The sequence below is a fragment of the Excalfactoria chinensis genome, chromosome 4, assembly GCF_039878825.1.
Source record: "Excalfactoria chinensis isolate bCotChi1 chromosome 4, bCotChi1.hap2, whole genome shotgun sequence".
NCBI lineage: Eukaryota > Metazoa > Chordata > Aves > Galliformes > Phasianidae > Excalfactoria > Excalfactoria chinensis.
In genome coordinates, this window is record NC_092828.1 from 31,646,633 (window position 1) to 31,669,676 (window position 23,044).

Sequence of the window (23,044 nt, forward strand, 5' to 3'; positions counted from 1 at the left end):
AGCCATTCTTCCCATGGGCAAGCAGCATCTGCAGCTAGCATGAGTCCATCCAACTTTGCAAAGCACTTTTTTCCAGACTAAAAAGAATAAACAAACCAACAAAGCAAATCCCTCACAGGCAGGAGAGCTGGGAGTGCACTGCCCATGGCTTTGGTTTCATGAGATCCAGGCAGAATTAGAAACAGCTGAGCCCGTGGGACTGTAGAGAAGCACCACATCAAGATAGGACATCTGTCCCACTCCCACATGCTGTGGCTGTGGCTATTTCTTTGATCTCTGATTGTCTGATCCCAACCCAGCCTTCAGCTGTCAGGTACCAGACAAACCCATGAGTCAGTTCCTGGGCAAGGTAGGAAGGGTGAGAACAGGAGAGGACTGGGTTAACTCATGATTAATTCAATTTTCAAACCACACGGCAGTCATCTCTATGCCCAACCAGGCAAGTTACTGCCTGAATGGGACACACCTGCTGTTCCTTTCTGATATCTGATATTAAACCTGCCAATTGATTTAAAATGACAGGCAAAAGTGGGTCAAAGCCCTACTCAAGGTTGTCTGCCAGGGTGACTCAGTGGACTCCTGGAAAGCGAGGCATTTCCAAATGACCCGCTTGCCTTGTTAAAACCCAAAAAGTGAACGACACATTAAGTACAGTGTATGATTCCACTGGTGGGTTGTTTCACCAAGAAACTCTTACTGCCAGCTTTACAAGTTTCACTGGAGAAAATGCCCCAGGCATGAGCCACACCACAAGATAATCCTTCCTTCAGAGGCTGAGCAAATGGAATCGCTTATTAAGAACAGTTAAAGACCAAAGCACAGCAGGACAACAGACAAAACAAGAATCAGCAAGCAGGACTGAAACTGTACCCTCTCAGAAAAGAGAGCATTCACACAAGAATTCAACTACATGTCATGTAACATTGAATAATGTCACCACCACCCTAGAGAGCGTGACGTTTCTCAGACCTACTGCCATGTCCTTTTTATTTTTGCACTCTTCAACAGGGATGTTCCTTTCCTTATTGAAAGGAAGGATAATTGTTTAGAAAGATAGCAGTAACTGGTGAGGCTATATTGATATGGGGCTCAACCAACACTCACTAAAGAACTGCACTGCTGAAGGAGGGCACAACAGTAATCAGCACGGTACAATGGTGGTTATTTTCTTTGATAACAAAAAAAGATAGTTCCCATTATGCATTGGCTTCAGTGACCAGTTTTTCTGCAAGATACTCACTCATATAATTAAATAAAAATAGCAGTCTTCTAAGAAAGGTCAATTTTAAGCCTTGGGAGACTTTCGAGAGTCTGCAGGAATTTCTTGCTTAGTGCTGCCACTCTTCCTGCTTCAGTTCCAACAATGAGCATGTGAGCATTCATTCTGCTCCCTTTTTCCAGCCTCTTCCAGAAAGTAGCCCCATGCTAAGAGCAGTATGCTGAAATTGAAGAAATTTTAGGGACAGAAAGATTGGCCCAATCTGCAACTTCTATAGTGGAAACTGCAGCTCCCAAAGGGAAGCTGCAGTTTTGTACAACAGCAGTACCACTTTGGGAACCACCTCTCTCTGACACCAAGCTACAGTATTTTCAGCCATGTAACTCAACATCATTCAGCAGTAGAGAGATTTTGCTGCAGGTAATGGGAAATAACTAAAATAGCCATGTGCCAAAGTCAACTATTTACCAAACTGACAGAATTCCAGGAACAAGACAGCATTGTATTTCACTTTAATCTGCAGTAAAGCCAAACAACCTTCCCCTCAACCAAAATCCAAGACACAGTTCAGCTTTATGGAATAGTAGGTATTTTACCTTGCTCTATTTTACCGCTTCTTATACCTTAACTTTGCTCATTTTCTAACAATTTACTCACAGCATCAATTTATTAACCAAAAACAGGTTCAGATCTTCTACTAATATATGCCTCCTAAGATTCCCCCAAGTAGGTTCTAAACTTAGGTTCTAAAATACTTTAAAAAAGGAAACAAACAAACAAACAAAAAAAGAGTTCTTTTAAATAAGTGCTAGCAGATAGTTGCCCTTGGAAGTAATGCAGTCTCATTGCAGTTTTTTCAAGCAACTTTCATCACAATACACTTCAACCTGGCCTCTGAAAGGCCTGTTCTGCCAAGTTAGCTGCTACTGACTCCTTCCACAGTGTCATTCATCTTATTTTCTGAACTTCCAGCAATATGTAATGGAATAAGGGGAGGTTTAGAAATTAAAATAACATAGGACCTAGCACAAAAAGAGTTGCCCTCACTCAACCAGAAGAGAGAGAAAAAAGGCTGGTCCAATCTGTTTTTAATTAAAAACTGTTAACAAAACCAAAGTTCAAGGAGGAACTAGACTTCATACAATGCGGAAGAGGTGACAGAAGGTCAACAAAGATCTCTGCCTACTCAAGTAATTAACAACTAACATATTTTCTGAAATGCAATAAATCAAGACATTTCAGGTTATAGTAGTATATCTTCAAATGAAGGCCGCTTAACTCCAAGCACTTTGCCAAACTACTTACATGGTTTTAGTCTCCAAACAACTGCTATGATAATGATTAATTCTTCTTTAAAAAAAAAAAAAAAGAAAAAGAAAAAAAGAAAAGAAAAAAAAAAAAGAAAAAAAAAAAAAGCTTCCTTACCTTTGCAAAGTCATGTTCAGATTGCCTGTACACGCCTTGATCTTGTTTTGTGCTTCTAGATGAGTCATCCCGTCTGTACTTATCCCATCAATGGTGAGAACCACGTCACCAATCCCCACCTGTGCTCGGGCTGCCTTTCCACCGTCGTTAAGCTGAAATGCCACAAAAAAGAGCAATTGAGAGACTCAAATACCTTATGCTTATATTCTCTGAACAAAGAAAAACAATAACTTGTACAATGCTTTCCTCACAGAAATGGAAAAAGGTTGAGTTTCTTCTTTATGAGCATGTTTTTGTGGATGTTGCAGTGTATCTACCATCTTTCCGTTGAAGCATTATTTACAAATTCTTGTTTTTATTTCATATTAATGACAGGAAAACCATTGCAAGGCATTATCTATTTTTCAAAACCAGACTCCTCATTGACTGGCTGACAGCTGTGCACATTCACCAAGAGATGCAAGCAGGGATAGGCACATAAAATTTCCTGGATGCAAGTTTCAGTCTCTTATCTCTCCACATCTTTCACAGGTGAAAGAAAGGCTAAAAGTCATGTTTTTCCAATTCTAGATTTTCAATCTAATCCATCTCCTTGGTGTTTATGTATTTGTCAATAGTTGGTTATCGGTATGGAAGTCTTTATTAACAGTGAAGCTACCTATTCCCCCAGCTGCAACCATGAGAAAGTCAAAAGTTCAACATTACAGACAGGCCAGTTACAGAATTTTGTTTTGTCTCGCTCTTAGATTATAGCTCCAGTGACCCGCACTATACTCAGAATGGAATAAGAAAGGCTTCTCAAAAAGTCTGACTCTATGATCAAGGTCACTGCTGAAGTTCAGCTCAGCTGCCTTTGGTCCACTTTAATGAAGCACTCTAACAACAAAAACTTTTGTAAAGATCACGTTATTGACTCTGACTGAACAATAAATTAATCTTTTCATCTGATGCCACCAGCTTTATTTCCAGGGACGGACACAGACACGAACACACACAACACAAAAAGCCATCCATGCTAAGATTTACATACTGATTTATGCTCATGGTCCTCAGTCTGTTGAGCACTTCATAGCTAGCTATTGAGAACAGTCCTATATGGTGCAAAGTCCCTCTTTGTATTCAAATATATTTCCTCTCTTATGGCAGACAAGCTGTTACTGCTTGGCTGTGTATGTAAAACCCCACATCTATTTTGCATGCAAGCATGGTTTCTTGAAGAAATCACTACTTTTAGGGAGGTACTGCAAGCAACACAATTACATTGTCTTCATTTCCAAAAGGAGAACTCTAATTGCTGGCAGTCAAGGGATAGTAGAATGAAGGCCTTCATCTGAGTTGCCTGCAGCCTCTCCTTTACTGCATCCAGCAGCTTCCGGGAAGTTACCCCTTTCAACAATGAGAAATCACTAATCTATCCCTCATTTACTTTTGCAAGGCTAGCTCTAAAAAGCAGTCTATGGCAAGGGGTTACAAACACACTGAATATGAGAGACTCGCTTTTTGTATTTGTAAAGGAACAGTGACATAAGGAAGAATGTCATCTCTCAGTAAACCTGTGGGAAGTACCCTATCAGCCTATCAGATGTGGTTATGGCTTTCCTGAAATCTCAGGGATGATGGACCACAACTCGGATGTTTACCTGACAGCATCTGAAGACAAACACTTTCGCATAACACTACAAGGCAAAGACACACGTAACACCCCAAAACCATTTAATTCAACAACATTTACTGAGAGCAGAAGCTTTTACACTTGGCTGGGTCACAGCTCACACTTTCCCACATCAGTCTCTATCACACAGACATGTGAAATAGCAATCATCAGCAACTCAAAAGATTAGCCAAAAACTCAAATAAAACCTGATAAATCTTCCAGTTCAGTGTTAACTGCATTTTATGAAATATGTTATCTTCGTGAAAGGTGAAGCAGGAGAAGGAGGAAGACTCTTAAGGTTCAAAAGAGTAGTTAGTCCCTCACCATGACAGGTCAACATGATTATTTTACCCAGAGATCAAACTGAAGGGTGCTAACAAGTGGAAGGCAGCAGAGCAAGTTTCATGCAAACAAGACAAGGAAAAAAAACAGGAAAAAGATGATGCTTTAAGTTTTGAAAGATTCTGGACTTGCTTAATTCATCAGAATTACAATATTTCCACAAAAGACTTCAACAACAAAGTCAGAATTTCTCAAAAAAAACTGGTGCTCAGACCCAGCTTTCAGTGAAGAAACCCAATTATGATAAACCCAATTCAGGAACCCTATTAGCATGCAGAAAGCTATGACCAGCTTAGCTATTTATAGAGAAGATCCTTAAATCTTGGCTGGGGGAAAACCACAGTAAACAGTTCTCTAAATCGCTACATTACAGCAGGCTGACATTTGTCAGCAATGTCTGTGAAAGGGAATGGAACGTCAGGGCATTAAAAGCTAAAGGTCAGAAGGATCACCATGCCTTGTAGCTGGACTGCTGAAGTTAATAAAATCCAGCTTTCTCAGAATATACGCAAATGGGCACAATCCACATATGATGTAATTGGTGACAAAAAAAAGCAACCTAAAAACACTTAAGCAGCGAGACATCAAAAAGCAGGCTACAAAATGAATATTTTCATTGGGGAGAGGTGCTTATGTTCTGGAGAAGTGTAAAATAAAACAAAAAGAACACTTTGTTTGTTTGTTTGTTTAATTACAGTGCCAACACACAACAAACCAGAGTCAGAGTGACATTTGAAGAGGTCGCTCTTAAATATTTGCCTTCTGGTATCAAAGCTCTCTGTATGCATTAATGAAAGGGAGCTGCAAAATTATTTTTCAGCAAGAGAGCCCTGGAAAAATTAATTAAGAATATGATTGGGAAGTGCATCTTGGGTAGAAAGCCACATGTCCTATAAAGCAAGGTGAGCTTCTGTCTGTGTCCACAAGACCTGCTGTGAAGGCGAGGAGTCAAATCTGCCTTAGAGATGAAGGGATCACAGACACAGCTGAATTAACAAATTACTGGACTGTTAATGGCCGAACCGTGCATGCAGAGGGATGCAAGTGCACTAATCTCCTTATCTAGATAGAGCGGATAAAACTTCTGAGTAGCACCTACTGAGTTGGAATCAGAGATCTGACTAACGAGAGAGGTTGGTACTTCTAGGAAATCTCAGCTCAGCATGACTGCCCTGGCAGGGTCTGCCAGCATCCCTGGTTCATCAAGCATCTGTTCATCTCATACTGAAGCTACAGAGTGAGCTTTGCCACAGATACTGAAAAGAGCAATATATTCAGAGCGTACAGAGCATCAACAGATACACAAATAAAAATAAACATCTACACTGAATACACCAGTAGGAATCCAAACATTGAAAGTATTATTGACTGCAGATGTATTTTTACTTCCAGGAACCTCCATTTTAACATCTTTTTGTTTCTCTAACAGCATATTATCATTACAAATGAGTTCAAATACCTATCGAACATTGTGCACACATTAATGTGTAAGTATTTGAACCAAAAATAAATCAGAGATCCCCAACATATTCCTCACCACTAACTCCAATTATTTCTGTTTTTAAGCTCAGAACTTGAAAAAACAAAAAACAAAAACCAACCCATACTGAAGTTCTACAAAAAATAAAAGAGAAACATAGGTTCCAATGTGTAAGAAAACCTGTAGCATTATTCATAAATCATATCTACTTTTATACAGCATTCGTCTTGTATGAGTGGTTTGGTCCTATACTACACATTTAACTTTAGATATTTAGTTAGTAAGATGAGCCTGCATCAGTCAGAGCTGAACTACAGTGCTACATATGCTTAAAGACCAAAATACCAATAGACTGATGGGCAACAAGCCAAAAACTAACACAGAAATCCTAGTATGGGGAAAGGGTATCATTACAATTACTTGTTTAAATGTGCCTAAACAACAAATGGAAGCAATGCAACAAGGTGTATGTACAGAAGAGTATAGCATTAAAATTATAAGGCATGCTATCTGTAAGTCAAACTAATTTCTAAGCAGCACAATCATTCTTGCAATCCTTTATGGATCTGTTTTTAATTCAGCATTTACAACGTGAGTTTTTAAAACTTTTAAAATCAAGTATGAACTAGGGATAAAAAGAAACTTTGGTTTTGTTTTTGATGTGACATAGAAGACTTCTAAAACCATGAAACTGCCAATATTTGCTCCTACTGAGCTCCACCTCCATATTCTTTGGAAAGCTCATTTTGAGGTAGGCAGGCAAGCAGGAGAGACATTTCATGACCAGGCACCTGCCAAGGCCAATCATTCCCACAGCCCCTGCAGCAAACCTCCTCTCGGCTGCTCACAGCAGCCCCCAGCTCTGTGGCTGAAAGCCAAAACCCAGTCTACCCCATCCACACTCAGGACACTTTCTAATAAACACTTATAAAATCATCTATCTAATATTAGACTTCAGCTTTGTTTGACCTCCAAGTTCTTTTTGTTGCTGTTGTTTTTAAACAGCAGAATTTCCAAGCTGCTAACATTGTTCTAAGCTACGTTCCAAGCTAAGATAAAACAAAAGTAAACTAGTTTTTGATCCAGGATGAACTTCAAAGGCAATGTAAAGTAATCCCAGCACAGTTCCAACCCTCCAGTTTCTAAAAGCAAACAGACCAAATCACACTGCAATAAAAGCACTTTGTTAAGTTTTAACTCATCTTTTATCATTTGTTTTTTAATAAGCAGCTTAAAAAATAATAATAATAAAAAAGAGGGAAAAAATAAAAGTACCTTTTTTACTTTCCAGAGGAATTTTAAGATATTTGTCCATGGAAATTGTACATGCACATATACATGCACACCTATCACCAAATCAATGCAATTTGTAGCTTAACTCATTCCTAACTAGCTTATAACCATTTCTTTTCCCTCACATGACTACAAAGAAAACTTGACAAACATCTCTTGTTTGGGCCATGCTGGCCATACTGTTACATAGCTTTTATGCAGTAGCAAGTGAAATATTTTGACTGCAGTTACCCATAAGACAAAGGACTATCTACAGAGATGGATGCTGCCTTTTGTCTTTGCTACACTGCTTGCCCTGAATCAAGGGTAGCTACCAGCAGTTTGCCTGGTGCTGCATCACAACCATTTTGCCGGTGACTATTTTGTAGTCCAATAGCAAATAATGCTTTCCCCCATGACGCAAAAACTTCCCCTCTCCTAGAACAGAATCGCTTACTCTGAATTTAAAACTGTACGAGTTCTCCAAAATCCCTCCAGTTTGATTTTTACCCTTCCAGTACTTCTGATGCACTTTTGCCTCTAGCAATTCAAGTGAAAGAAATGCATAAACAGAAGTCAACTAGACAACGACCTTTAATCATCACCGTTCCTGCTTCCCTTTCAGCCTACACCCTTACTTATGTTAGGATATTGAAACAAAAACACATACATACAAAACAAGAAGCCTACACACTTGCAGAAATAATGTTACAGGAGAACTTTGACCATTTGATTTGTTTGTGGCTTTGCAATCTTTCCATCAAATACCATCCTGCTTTTGCACGTAGCAGCCACAGGAGCTCTCTCTCTGCTGTAACACACATAAATGATACCATTTACACTGCGACCTGCTATTCTGTTGTTGATTGCTGACCTTGCTTCACCTGAGCAAAGCACGATGTTGCAGAAGCATTGTAACAGCATGCTCTCACATGCACACAGAGCTCCAAGCATGCTCCGAAGCAACCCTTTGGTGGTTTACTGCAAGCTCGGGGAATAAACCCCTGCCCCACACAAAGAGACCCAAAGACAGCAGCGCATCGCCCTGGGGTCTGACCCACAAACCTTTGAGCACAAACAGCTCAATGCCATGCTCCAGCCAGCCCTACCTAGTGCAGCAGCTCGCCCAAGCTGTTTCTCCCCTGAAAATCAAAAGCAAAAAGCCCACCTAAACTCAGGCCCTTCAACTAGAAGGCTTTAGAATCTACATTACCACTTCTTCATGAAAAAAAACAGTTTCTGAAAGAGTTGTGGGAGCACCTGCTCTTTGTGGCAAATGAGCTTCTTCGACTCTCACTGGATACTGAGAGCTGGATCGTATTCCTCGCAGCCTTTACTACTGCAGTATTATTCACATAGCCAACAGATTAGCCAGACAGCCTTCGTACTTGCTTCCAAATCAAGAACGTACATGCCGGTTTTAAAGTCCAGATCAAATTTATACAGCTGAGGAATAAGAGCTCTAATACAGGGTTTGCAGTGGAAACCGCTGACACGACTGACTATAAAAGGGGTTATGAGGTAGCCCTAGAACTATGCTGAAGACTTTCCCCAAACCAACTAGAGAGCTTAGGTTAAAAAGAAAAAAAAAAAACAAATAACTTCAATTCCCAGAGCATTTTGCTGCATCCCATTACTTGCATTACCAGGAAGCCCTGCCCTCACCTTTCCCTCTGCCCTGTGCTCTCAGCATTTGTGTTCTTCTCCCTGCAGCCCCAAGAGTGCTCCCAGACTAATGCTGCAGTCTGAGGTGAACACATCATGCCAACCATCACTGAAGACAATACATAAGCATAAAGCAAAGTGTCAACTGTACTTCTCAGCCTCATTTTGCACCCCTCCATCAGCTACCACCCCAGCAAGAGGACTACTCTGCATCCCAGCCTGTTCTCACAGGGCACCCTGCTCTTCTTCAGCCCTTTTCCTTGGCTGCAGCACAGTAGCAGTTTGGCTGAAGTTTACCCAAGTCAGCCCTTCAACTCATTGCATCCCACAAAGAGAGGATGGAGGGAACCCACAGGCATTCAAGCATTTTGCTTGGGAGCAACCCACAAAACCACTCCTTGCATTTTATTCTCAGTTCCGCCATTTATCTTCAGAAGAACACAAGGAGATGGCTGCTGAAAAAAAAGAAGAGGCACCACACAGCATAAATTACTTTTACACAAATTGGGTTGATGCCAAATAGGTAAATATATATATATATTAATTTAATTAAGAGTTTAGGGAATAGAATGTCTGCACAATGTATACGTCTTTTGGATAGGCTGTATTCTGTTTTTTATCATCTGATACTAAACAGATCCACTTGAATGCCAGGGGATGAAACAGAAGAACAAGCCCAGAGCTTCCTTTGCTTGCTCCAGAACAGGTTGCTAATAAGCAGGCATGGTTTCCACGTGCTGCTGCCAGAAGGGTTATTAGCTGGTGCCATTCCTCATTTGTCATGGCTTGGCTGATGGTGGTTTCCTTACAGCCCTGCTCTTCCACAAGTAGGCTCTATCCATGCAACCTCTCTCTCTTATGACAGCCCAACTGCTGCAGCATGGCAGCTTCCAAGACAATGCCTTCAGCTTTAACTTCTCCAGGAAAAAGGAAGTAATTAACCAAACAAACAGCAATAAATTCTAATGTAAATAACGTGTTTATTTATGTAGCCTAAAGATGTTATTCAGGTGCTGAAATATAAGCTAAAATCTAGAAATATCCACTGGAATTCAAAGAATTACCAGCATGAGTCAAAACTTCCACCTTCCACGCACTTCACAAAAGGAATACTGAAACTTCTATGGATGTTTATCTCTACTGGCAAGACTAAACATCTGTTGTTGCTTTTCTGAGCCACCAAGAGCACTGAAGAAAGCAAATTGGTCATCACTGAAATGGGACAGGCAATATACCTGTAGGCTTCCTGAATAACAGGATCCAAATAATGTTCTGATTTGGGGAAGAAAAAAGGATTCAGTGTCAAAAATCAAGTTGTCAAAAGGGTAAAGGCAAAATAATTCAGATACTGCAGCTACAGCTGGATTTGAAAGAAGGTGGGCAATTCCTCCAAATACTTCAGTGACAGAAAATGATTTACAGCTAAGTGCTAGAATGTCTGCAGATATTTTGGAGTATAAATTAGGAGATTTTGCAAAGCTGTCTCAAAAGGCTCTGTTCCCATACTGTCAGTGTGCCCGAGAGCCCTTTTTATTTTAACTGGCTGGCTACTCTCTGAAGATTATTCTTCTGCTTATAGAGTTTACAGAACTAATCCAGGCTTCTCCCTAAGAGAATATATGCCAGTGGGTAAAATTATTGCCTACTTAATTTCTCAGAGAGACAGAAAGAGGAAACGGAATGAAAACATAGTTAGCAATGCTATGTAAACTTTATATGACTGCTGTAGCTCTTGCAAGCTTTATGTCAATGGAAACTCTCTTCCAAAGATTTGTGTATGCCCAACACAAATTAATTTACAACTGAAGCACACAATTGCTTGGGACTGTTGAAGAGACATCACCTGAGGAGCCACGTGGTTTACATCAAAACAGAAGTTCCCAGCACCACTTTTTACAGCAGTGAGAAGCGCTGCTGATTCCGACATCCTCCCAGAAGCAGCAGGCCTTGCCCATTAAGGAGAGCAGACAGCATCCATTCCCACAGTACAAAGGCCATATACATGAAGATCCCTGCACTGTATCCAGCAATGTAACTCATCCTTTCCCAAACAGTTATTATTATTCATTTACAGATGATGAAATTAATTCAATTGATTGAACATCATCTTGATTCTATATGGTTTTCAGGCCTATTATTAAGTCCTAAACAATGAGACATGCCTTTCATACATCAAATGTAACATCGTTGTCCTGCATCTTCCAGGATGTCCTCCTCTACAGGAAAGCAAACAGATTAACATTTTATTCTGTGATTCCTTCCTGTGGGAAGCTGACCTGAGCGATGCAGAGGAGTCTTGCATGCTGCAGCAGTATGGAGGAAATGCTATTCATGAAACAATCCCACATGCGAAAGCAAAAGCAAACAGAAAAAGTAAGTGGGGAAGCACGAACTGAAACCTGACCTGAAAGAAACTAATAGCCCTTCACCAGTGGCAAGAAAACACTACTACAAACTGAATGTCTCATGATAGCCCATCTGCTGCTTCACTTTCACAGACATGCACAAACACATAAACTCTTGCTTCAAAGACCATATAATTTTGATAATGATAAGCTGTACCACATAAGAAGAAAATGGAGACAAGTTCAAGCATTGTCAGTCTATTTTATGAGTAAAATCTGCACAGGGAGCACAGCTCACCTGAACATTATTATCCCAAACCAAAATTCTGCTGGAGTTTCTACAGAAATCCACATTCATAACCTATATACAGTAATGGAAGTCATCACATCAGCCTCACAAAATGAAACATTTTGGAGTCACATACATGGGGGGAAAAAAAAATGCTGAATTTATTCACAGTTAGTGACATAAGTCCTGACCAGGAGTGGCACAGTAGATGTGAGAGATAAAAATGGGAGTGGAAGATCAATACAATTTTATTAAAAGATGGAAAGATCACTTTAGAATCTGAAGGGAAAGGGTGAATCAATTCAACAGACAATGAAGGAAGTCTTGTGGCAACCATATGAGACAGGACTTGGGGAACAGCCAGGATCAAAAAGGAGGAAGTTGTGTTAGCAAGAAAAAACAAGGAAGGGACTGGCCAGCAGGTTTTGCGTCAGGTCAGAGAATCCAAGTCCAGTCCTGCAAACATCGCAAATGAAAAGGCAGCAACTTCTCAACACAGCTTGAAAGATCATATACTGCATCACCACCACACAGCTGATTTTTTATTTTATTATTATTCCCTACCCCAGATCAACAAAAAGATTCCTATGCAAATGTGCTTTCACTTAAAGCAATGGACAGAGAACTTCCAGGATTTGTCAAACAAAACTTCTAGCACAAAGAAATAAAAGAGAAATAGGAGACATTAGGAAATCCTAGTGGATATCTAGCTTTTTAATATGTCATGGGAATATTAGGGCAGACATTTACTTTAAGGCAGAGACTTATTGACTGAAAACCCAAAGTACAAAATATTGCAGAAAGAAGTCCAATAAAATCCTAGGAAAACAAGAACCACATTTTAAAAGAGTTGTGTATTGTTTAATACAATTCATACCAGCTGTTTAAAGCTAAGACACAAAAGTCCTTATCACAAGCTAAAAAGCTCATGAGGACATACAACAATTTCATATTTAACTTTGCATTTGTAGATAGCACACCTATACACACAAACAACATGGTCCCAGTTCACTTGATCTTAAACATGACTTTTATACAACTTCAGTTTACACAGATCCAGGTGCACAGAGTTGTTTTTAAAACACTGGATATATTACTATATATAAGTGTTACACACACACACACACACCCCTTTTCTTTGTTTGTTTCATTGTATTTTTATTGCTGTTATTTTGTTTTTATAAACATAGCCACGTGTGTAAATTTAAGGGCATTCTTCCTCTCCACTGGGGACCTGTATGAAATGGCCACATGAAGACGATCAGCTCTTCTTTTTAGGCACTGCTTGACAAAAAGCACTTCTCCGAAGAAACTGGAAGCTATTCAGGACAAATACTCTGACAGCAAAATGAAACCCTCATTCTGGGTATAATTTCCTTATATTTTCCTTTACATGCCACGATCTTTGGACTCTATCCCACAAGTCAAGACACTTGAAATTCAGTTCTGGAAAAAAAATATCCTCCCCTAAATTTTCATTGTAAAGTCTACATTGTGATAACATCTCTGGAGGATAACTATTTAAGTATTTCTACTCTTGAATTTTGGGACTAAAGACCACTTTAGCATTCTGAATAAATAAATAGATAAATCACTACAGGTTATAGACAAAGACAGGCAACAAGTCCAGCAACAACACATCAAAACCCAATATTGACTCATGTCTCCAACCTGATCCAAGAAAGATGATACAGAATCTTTGCAGGTTTTAGCATTTTTCCCCCCTCTTTCTTTTCCTATTAAATGCAAATGACTAAAAAATTGTAATGATTTGCATAGGAGTCACTGAGCAAGACTGCTCATATGAAGGCAGAAATAAGAATTTATTCACTGCACTCTCAAACAAGTGAAAAACAGATGTTTTCAAATGAATCTGGTATTTAGAATAAATGTTCAAGAAAATCTAGGTAACAGCCTCTCAAAAGAGAAGTCCAATAAACACCTTGGAAAGCAGAGGAAGAATGCCGCCCTAGCAGAGCTTTGCCAGCTTCATGCTCATTCCCATCTAGAGGCTTACCCAAGCTGGACCTGCTACCCAGTTCAGCAGGAGATACAGATGCCCACTACCTGAAGTTGGAAAAGATGGCCACTCCCATATACTGTGGTGAGATGGGAAATAGAATTTCCAAAATTGCTGAGGTTCCACTGTCAGTTTGAGAATGAAGTAAAATACAAAGTAGAAATATTTCAGTCCTTCCCCTTCTTCCCCTGTCAAACTGCCACTAGCCAGGATATGATGCACTGCTCAAAGGCTACCAAGGAGTGGTCACCAAAAGAGCATGATAGATCTAACGGCTCCCCACTTAAGACCATCATAAAACAGCAATGGCATGCCTGCTCTTGTGGGCGGAAGGCAAGAATAAGCACATGTACGGGGGCAGAAAGTGAGATAGAACACGCAGCCAATGACCTTTGGCAAGCTATGTCTAACTGCCACGTGAGCTGGTGATATCAAGGATCACACCATTCCGATCCTAAATTGCATTGTTTGCATACTTGCAAATCGGTTTAACAAACCAATTTTAGGAGCAGGCTTTTTTTCCTCATCTATGTGACATTCTTATGCAGTCACTTTCTAAATGGGTTCAGCAGGGCAATTAAAAAAAAATTAAAAATGATACAGCATGTTGTGATCTCTTCACACAGCCATTCATCATGTCTTCCTCAAAATTAACAGCTTCATACATTCCTCTCCGGCCACCTATTAGAAGGCATCAGATAACTTCTAATTACGCAAGCCACCTGCCTGGCCACCGCAGAGGTTGAGCGGTCTGGAAGTGTTTAATACCTCTCCCAGTGTTCAGTTACAACCTGCACATCAAGCCCATGGGCGGGCTGGCTTTCCCAGGCAGCTCAGAAATGGCTTCTCTGTCTCCTGAGCTGCTAGATTTAAATGGCAGCATAGCACAGTTACAGCATACCTAAACATAGTTTCGATGCTGACAACATAAGATTTTCCATGCATTAACAGGAACATGTTGTGATAAGATTTTTGAAGAAATAGAATCATATGGTACATAACTACGTAAATACATAAGCACTGAAATGGCTACCAAAATATTAATTCCTTACTGAAATTGTTTTTAATATGTATAAGTTTTGTCTCAACAAGAAAATAATTCAAGCTAACCTGGAACAACTACACGTAATCTAAGCTCATACAAATATCAGCATAAGACTTGCGACTGGTTACAACTAGCTGTGAATCCTGAACAAGAGCAGCAGTAATACCGACAGAAGTGCTTTTCTGCCATCGTCCAGCTTTAGGGGCAATAACACTACCCCTAAATCACTCTGGGCAGTAACTGGAGAAGAACGCAATGCTCCTTTATACTTATGTTCTCATCTCTGGGAACAGTGCTACAAGCCACCAATGGACAGCCACATGGCCACAGGAAATGAAGGGAATGAGCATCTCAACTAGAAACGAAGAACATGCTACTAAAATAACTATTTAGTTCAACACAGTTGAGATGTCACAGTAGATAAAATACAATTCATGTCTCAGAAGAAGCTCACTATCCCATCTCCCTTGCAAACTACTCTGCCTTCTGAGTGCAGAGATGAACAGAAGCAAACTGCACAGAGAACAAGCAAAACTGATGTGAGATGAAGACAGAAAACAAATAAAGCTGGACACCTTGCAAATAAAACATCTCTGAAGCATCCCTTCATTCCCACTCATAGACAAGGTGAGATAATACTAGGCTTGTGTGGTTTCAGACAAGTTTCTTTTTTTTCCTCCTTCAGATAGAAGGATCTTGTGACTCAGCAGAGTAATTTAGCTGAATTAATACACTGATCAATCATCCATCTTGCAATGTGCAGATTACTTGGAGTGTGAATAGAGATGGAATTTACAACTAACCTGGAGTCCAATCCCTTACTACAAGAAAACTTATGTAACTGTTGGTACCTGTTACAGGGCCTGGACAGAAAGCTTGGTCACTGAAGTGACAAAAATCCTCATAGATCTGGTATCGACTGATTAACTTCACACTTATCCACCCAGTCCAATAACCCCTAGACCCCTCCCTACCTAAACCACAGTCTTGCGACTACACACAAAAATAAGAGAAAGCCTTCCTACAGGACTGGTCCCTGTTCATCCTGGGCAGCAAAGAGCTGAATTGCTCCTGTTGCTTTCAGGCACTTTACTGCCCTTGAGAACACAGAGAGCTTCAGCCTCCCATTTATAGGAATTTCTTACTACCATGAAGTTTATTAAGTGTTTAATTACCCCCTGAAGGACCTCTCTCGTTAACTAAACATGCCAAGGAAAAGAACAGTACTGGCAGCATAGTATTCTGTTGCTGCGTCTAACGTTAATGAGCATGAGACCTCTATGCTAACATAGCAGAGGCACTTACATCACAAGCTCTTCAGATGCATAAGCAAACCAAGTACACCTCTTTAACCTGCAGTACTTAATTGCAGCAATGAAGCCCAAGCTTTGAGAACTGAGAGCAGATAAAGTGCAGATATAATGACAGGAGCACAAGAGGTGTACCAAGGGAGCATGTTTCCTCTACATTCCAATTAAATTGAGAGGAAGGAGAATATCTTCTCTGAATAAACAAAGCTTAAAGCAGAACATGATCTTTTCTTTTTTCTTCCAGAGTAGACAAAGCTACTAATGCAATCAAAATAAAAGAAGTAGCAAGCAGACACATGAAAATTCTGGTGCAAGTGAAAGCTTGAATACATGCATCAGAAGGCACGGTGGTTAACCTGTCCAAGGCTTCACCAGACTTCCCTCAGCTCGGTTCCTGTCACCAGCACTTACTGAACATGGGGTACAGCACTCACTGAACATAAAATGTCTGTCACTCCTCTCACTGTAGCAAAAAATCCAGGTAGGCTGGTGTTCATCAGCCTGAAGTCAGGACTGACACAGAACCTCAGCAGCCTGAGTTGCAGTTGGGGCAGCACTGACAAGTACAACCTGTTGGAAAGCAAAGCAGCTCAACACATCCATAGGAGCCTGGGAGAAGACAGAGACGTATGTGTGGGTGACCCAGACCACTGCATGCATAGAGGTGTACAGGAAAATTAAGAACACTTTCATAGGAAATAAATATTTGTTAATGAAGCATCACAAAGCTGCACTGCAGAGCATCTCCCTTTAAAACTCTGAAGCTAACCCAAGCCAGGAAGAAGGGAAAGCTGATTTCCCAGCAGAGGTGCAGAAATTCACATCCCTGGGATTAGATTAGGCAAACATCATCAAAACAAAACAATGTGCTAACATCCAGTTTACAAAATTAACATTGAGATTTTAATAGCAAAAAGCCCTGCAGTTACAAATTATTCACCCAGAAGCCTAATTCTGTGGGTACTAGTAGTAAAGCTGTCAGTCTCACACAGCTGTAGCAAAGTATGGCTTTCTGCAGTTTTAGCACATCACGCAAACAGATGAGCAGGGGCATATGGGCTGGGAAGAACACAGGGTCAGGGCATGGCAGGGCTGTGGCAGTACAGACAGACTGCAGACCGCCCTCCTACACAGGGTTATTATTAGAGATGTGTTGTAGAGCTCTCTAAACCATACAGGCCCACTAATGATACTTGCAACCACAGAGGAAGCTCCCCACCCCCTAAACTGGAAGAAAGTTTGGGGTAACACTGAGAAAAATGCAAACACCAATCCCTACAAAAGCATTCCTAGGCAAGCTCTGAGTTTCTGAGAGACACAGTTAGAAGAAACTAGTATTAGCCTTACAGCCAAACAGATCTGTTCCCTGAAGGAAAATACTACTAGGTATTTTTCCATTCATTTAACGTCCTTTTTGGTTGGTGGAATGAAACTTTACTAGCATAAGCATCCTCTGACTTAAACTCTGCACAATTATATATTTTTAAGTACTGTTTTCTAATTTGAGGACTTTTTAGTATGGCCACCTAAAAAAATTGACTTCAGTCAAATGCTGTTTTACTTACATGGAACATCTGCAAATAAAAATAAACAGCCTCTATCCTAATGTAGAGATATCCTGGGGGTAAAGCAACAAGAACATCACTTATCTGCAGGCACATACAGCATAGAAAATGCACTCTCCTCTAGAGGTGTCACTCTGCTTCAGTTCTAAAAACCAACAAAAGGTCTAACCCAAAAAAACATGGGAAAGCAGTAGGAAACCAGACCTAGCAGGGAGCCCCCGGGACAGACATGCGTGCCCCTGGAGCTACGTGTTGGACAGTGAGCTCCAACTTTGGTATGGGCTGCTCAGCAAGGGGCTAAACTTTCCTCGCATACTCTGGGGAGATGAATGCAAGTTATTTAAAACCCCAGCACATCGAGCTGGCACGTCATTTCAATACACTGCCTGGGGATTACGTTACAGTTCTGCTTCACATTGAACCTTTAGGTCTGTTTCCAGCCCTCTGGTGAAACAGAGCAGGCTGCCAGGCACCATTTCTGAGAATGACAGCTTTTAGTTTACTCTTCTGCCAAATATGAATGCGCAGATCCAGATACATCCCAAAGAAGTGGAAAATTCGAGAGGTGTTTGTTAAGAGTCTTGGGTTCAACACAACGTTTACAATGGAGAAATGAAATTCAGTTGCGAACTCACTATATTTATACAGTGTTCCACATTGTTCCTCATTTTAGATCTGTCTATAAACATCTTGTAAAATGTGCCCCTTCCTCTCCCAGTTTACACACACAGACTCATAGCTTGGGCCTTCACAGCTTTCCAGCACTCAGCAAAACCTTGTTTTAAGCAGAATTAAGGAAAGCGTCGATTGCTTCAGCAGTACAGGAAAGTGTGGGTGGGAGGCAGGGAGTGCCAACATGGATGCCAGAAGCATGCACATCACATGCTGTGCATAAGGCTGGGTGAGGCAGGACAGCAGGACACATTCAAGGCAATAGACAGCCTGTCCCATAACAGTGGAATCACCAGTGACACTATAGGCAGATGTGGGAAAAGCAAAATATTGAAGCATTTCAAATCACTGTTGCTTCACACGTTAAGAAAACACTGTCATTTCACATAAAAAAAAAATATTTAAAAAGCCATAAGCAAAAATAACTCATATGAAACAAACCAGTATCCTGCACAATATCGCTGGTCAATAGTTCCTCTTAAAGACTACTCAGATATTGCAAAGAACTTGGCAGCAGGAGGGAAAAGAAAAAGATCAAGTATACCAAAAACACTGTTATATTTTAAAAGAATATAGAAATTAAAAAAGAGAGAGAAAAGAGACCTTTGTCATTCATTTTTCAGTGGCATTTAGTTTGGCTCATCACTGTTCCTTTGAGTGCACAGTAAGGAAAAAATAAAAACAAGGAAGTGTATTGAAAACAAACAAACTAACAAAAAAACAGTTTGGCAACTGTTAAATAAGCTGGTTTTCACAGGAAATTTGAGCATAATTAAACCACCATTTTTGGCCATGCTGTCATGTGGAAGGTTGAGGCCATAGTAAACTGCTTTTGCATGAATGAAGTTGCCCTGTGGGATGCAGGCTGAGCCACATTCTCCCACTTCCCATGGGATTGCCAAAGAATATATTTCTTTTTCTCATGAGCAAGTTTTTGGTCTTGGACCAAGGGTTGCAGTGGGTGCTTTCCAAGATAGAATCTGCCTTGCGATAACTTAAAAATTGATTAAGAACTCCCAGATATTCTTACAAAAGAAAATAATGGCCTAAACAAAATCTCAGAATTCATTCACAGCTCAGAACATTTAAGGAGAAGCAAAGTAAACTGTTCAGTAAACCGTCTCTCAGAAGACATAACATCTCATCCTCCCTCAAGGGTGTGGTCATCACTGTTATTTTTAGCCTAACTCAACTAACGTAAGATTTTCTTTTTTCCGTGTGAAATATTTGAGGTCTGAGGATAGGTCCAAGCCTTAGAAGAATTGGAGAACAGACAAGACAACACAGCTCCAGCAGTGTTTAAGGCCAGCAGTGAAATGAAATGGCAAGGCATGCTTGCAAGACTAAAACCATCTTCCTATTTCAGCTTGCTGCAAAGCAAAAGCGCAACAAAGGAAAGAGGAGAGTTCAGAAAGAAAAAGCATCTTTAGTAGATAAACATTTACTGACTAAAAAGCCAAAGAAATTGGAGTTCTGGGCTTAGCATAACATCTTTTTAATAAATAAACCACTTCAGCAGTTTAGCCAAGGAAAGCTGTTAGACAGGACCCTCAAACTGCTCTCAGGAAAGTTGTGCATGGTTTTCCTCCAGGCATTATCATCACTATGGCATTTCTACGCCAAAGGTGGAACCTCTGAGCTGCCTTTCATTACTTCTCACTGCTCCAGCCCAAAAAAGCCCTCTGTCCTATAGCAAGGCTGTGTGCCTAGAATTTGTGTCTGCAGAGTTAGTATTTAAGAGCACAAGCAGAGAAAAAAGAAGGTAAAACCATTTTGGTGATTACTTACAGGAAAATATCCCTCCAGACCGTGCATATGGATCCCAATACTCGGGTGTCCAAGGGCTCAAAGTTCACCATCTGCTTGGGTGTTAAAGCACTACAGCAGAGCTGGCTAGAATCAGATATTTGCCCACAAACAAGATTCTTCACATAGTCCATAGAAACATAAAATATTCATTCAACTGCCAAATTAGTTCTATGCCATGATCCTCACTACTCTGCTGGTTTCTGAAGCCAAAATACTTAAACAGTAAGCGAGTATAATTTTGCTGAAAACAAAAGTCCTATTCATCTCAAAAAATATTCACTTACTAGCATCAAAATACATTTTAACATGGAAAACTTGGAGCTGTCTCAACTCTTCTTTTTTGGGAAAGTAGCCAGTGAAATCACAAGAGCGACAACTTTTCTATTAAAGTCTTTCTAGGCTGAACTGCAGTTCGACCAAAAAATTCCTGAAACTTTCAGCAGATTTGTTTGCAAATACATGTGGGAAACATCATCAACAGCACTGCAACAAATACAGAAAGTGAAGCGAAGTTCCCAGTTTCACATATTTATTTTATTTATTTTGGATGATGGATAACTTCCATTGCAGAAGTCTTCCAGAGCACTGTCCCACTCAGCCATACGGTGCAAATGTGAGACTGCCCTACCCCAACACTAGGGTAGAAGCCCGGTAATGCTGCAGCATCTCGGTGCAGCTCTGCATTGCAACAAGGACAGAAAGCTCCACACCAACAGACAACATGCAGGAAATGCTATAGCAAATTACTGTCTGGGTGAGCCGAAGGAGGAAAGTTCAGTCGATAATAACATTTTTCCATCTGATAAAAAACAGACTACAAAAGGTATGAGAAACAGATTTGTCACTTTATAGCTTTCCACGTCCATCCAGCTGCCAGAAATGTTAAACTGCATGCTTCAAAAGGGGGGCATAATGCCAACTGTCATATTCCTCTATATAGAATAGTGCACCAAATGAAGAAAGGAAAAGATATTAAGGGTAGTGTTGCTCTTTAAGGGAATGTATTAATCCAATTTTTCCTACAATCAGTTGGTGTTAAAAATATTCAAGAGAACTTAAACTGTACAATATAAACCCCCCTCTGACACTGAAGTTCAGTTTTCAAAATAAATGCATAGCATGTAACAGCCAAAATTATGTCTGAGTGATAACCGTGGTGTGCTAGGCTCACCTACTTGTTACACTCTACTATTAGTCACCTCATTTTAAACAAAAGCATATAGAGACATAAGGTACATACCATAAATATCTCTCTTTCTTCTCTGAAGACATTGAAATTGTTAATTTTCTTGCACTGAAATCTTGTATAGTTTATAGTGACTGGGCCCAGACACAAACTGAATTCAGGTATTACCTTTTAAAGCATTACAAATTTGATTGAGTAATGTATTTCCCAGATAACTCAAACAAGAATAACCTAAACTTCTCTTTGTGTATCTACTTCTCCCAACATTTGTTCAGCATATTGCCTGCAACACTCCTTATTCCAAGGATTTCCCACTCATGGACGCATGCTTGTGAAAAAACAGCAAACAAGCAAGTAAATTTTCCAGGATCAATACTTGTTTTCTCTGGATAAAGACTTGTCCTTACCAGATCAGAGAAACAAGTGAAGGTGGCCCAGGAACTCCTGCAAGTCTTAGGGCTTATACTACCTGCGCACACAGCACCTTGGTTTCATCCTGAGTTTTTCCACACACAACCACACTTGTGATGAGCAAATTAGAGAAGTAAGCATATGCTCACTTTTATTTGCCTTATATATGCTGCTGCCACAGGCAGGAGTCACCATACTGAGCAGACACTGCCCTACTTATTTTCCTAACAGGTTCAAATTCTACTGCACATGCTGTAGTCTGTTTATTTCTGAATAACTCCACCAAGCCAGCTGCTGTGCAGTTCACTTCAATGCACACTGAACCACAACCTGATAAAGCAATTTTCAGACAACCAGCAACATTTCATTCACTATGTAATTGATTTAAATACCTAGATTTGATACACCGTTCTCAGAAATAGATATTATGTTCTGCTTGTTTAATTACACACAATCAGGTTATGAACGAGCTGCTGTAATTTGTTTTGGGAATTAGGAAGAAAATAAAATGAACACTAGAAAAATATTTGGCAAAGATCTATGCCCAAAAGTCCTGAAACATTTATAATGCTACACAACCACAGGAGCTAGCATTGCCACCCTCATGCATTCAGAAACCATGAGTCAGGCCCTAGAAATAAGAAGTGTTTTCTAATCTCACGATTTTCATGCCAAGATACACTCTGAGGTTTCCTTGGGTTTTTAAGCTTCATTTTCTTGAATTCTCCATGTAACACTAAGGGATTATTTAGACGATGTAAATTGCATCCAGAGTTTGATACAAGCATGGCAACGCAAAGCACTTTGGGCTTAGCAGCCTCCTCTGCTCGCCTCCCAGAATTTCACTGTGAAATCAAAGGAAGGCACCAGTAAGAGCAACTCTGGGTTTCTCTACTGTCTGGACCTAGAGCAGTCTTCTCCCCTTGCAAGGGCTGCTGTTAGAGCATCATTCAAGTATACAGGAAGACAGCAAGAGTGCTCAAAAACGGCTGGGGTGGTGAGCAATGTCTACCTGGGGTTACTGATGAGGAGCTCCCCACCCTTCCTCCTCCTTACTGCCCTATTCACAGCCACAGCACTACCAATTGGTGAAACAAACTTGGCTCTGTTACACTGCCACATAAAAAGGGATGGCCATAAAGATATCTTTTGGGAGATTTCAACCAACGCTTCACTTCTGGACTGCATAAATTGGTTCCTGAAAGAGCAGTTTGTTTCTCTTTGCTGAAGCATTTAACGCAACTATACTAGTTGCAAACCTGTCTGCTTTTTTGGCTAGCAAAAACCCAGGGCTGGGCACAGTAAAGCCAGGATGGGCCACAACACAGGGCAGCC

At 40.3% G+C, this 23,044-nt stretch overlaps 1 protein-coding gene across 6 annotated transcripts in view; it reads right to left on the reverse strand.

Annotated features, from left to right (window-relative positions):
• Nucleotides 1-23,044, reverse strand: part of PDLIM5 (PDZ and LIM domain 5) — a 113,195-nt gene that overhangs the window by 74,218 nt on the left and 15,933 nt on the right. For all 6 annotated transcript variants that reach the window (XM_072336092.1, XM_072336088.1, XM_072336089.1 and 3 more), the window contains exon 3: nucleotides 2,645-2,796. In XM_072336092.1, coding sequence (XP_072192193.1) covers nucleotides 2,645-2,796 — 152 coding nt within the window. The remainder of the gene's footprint in view (nucleotides 1-2,644; nucleotides 2,797-23,044) is intronic.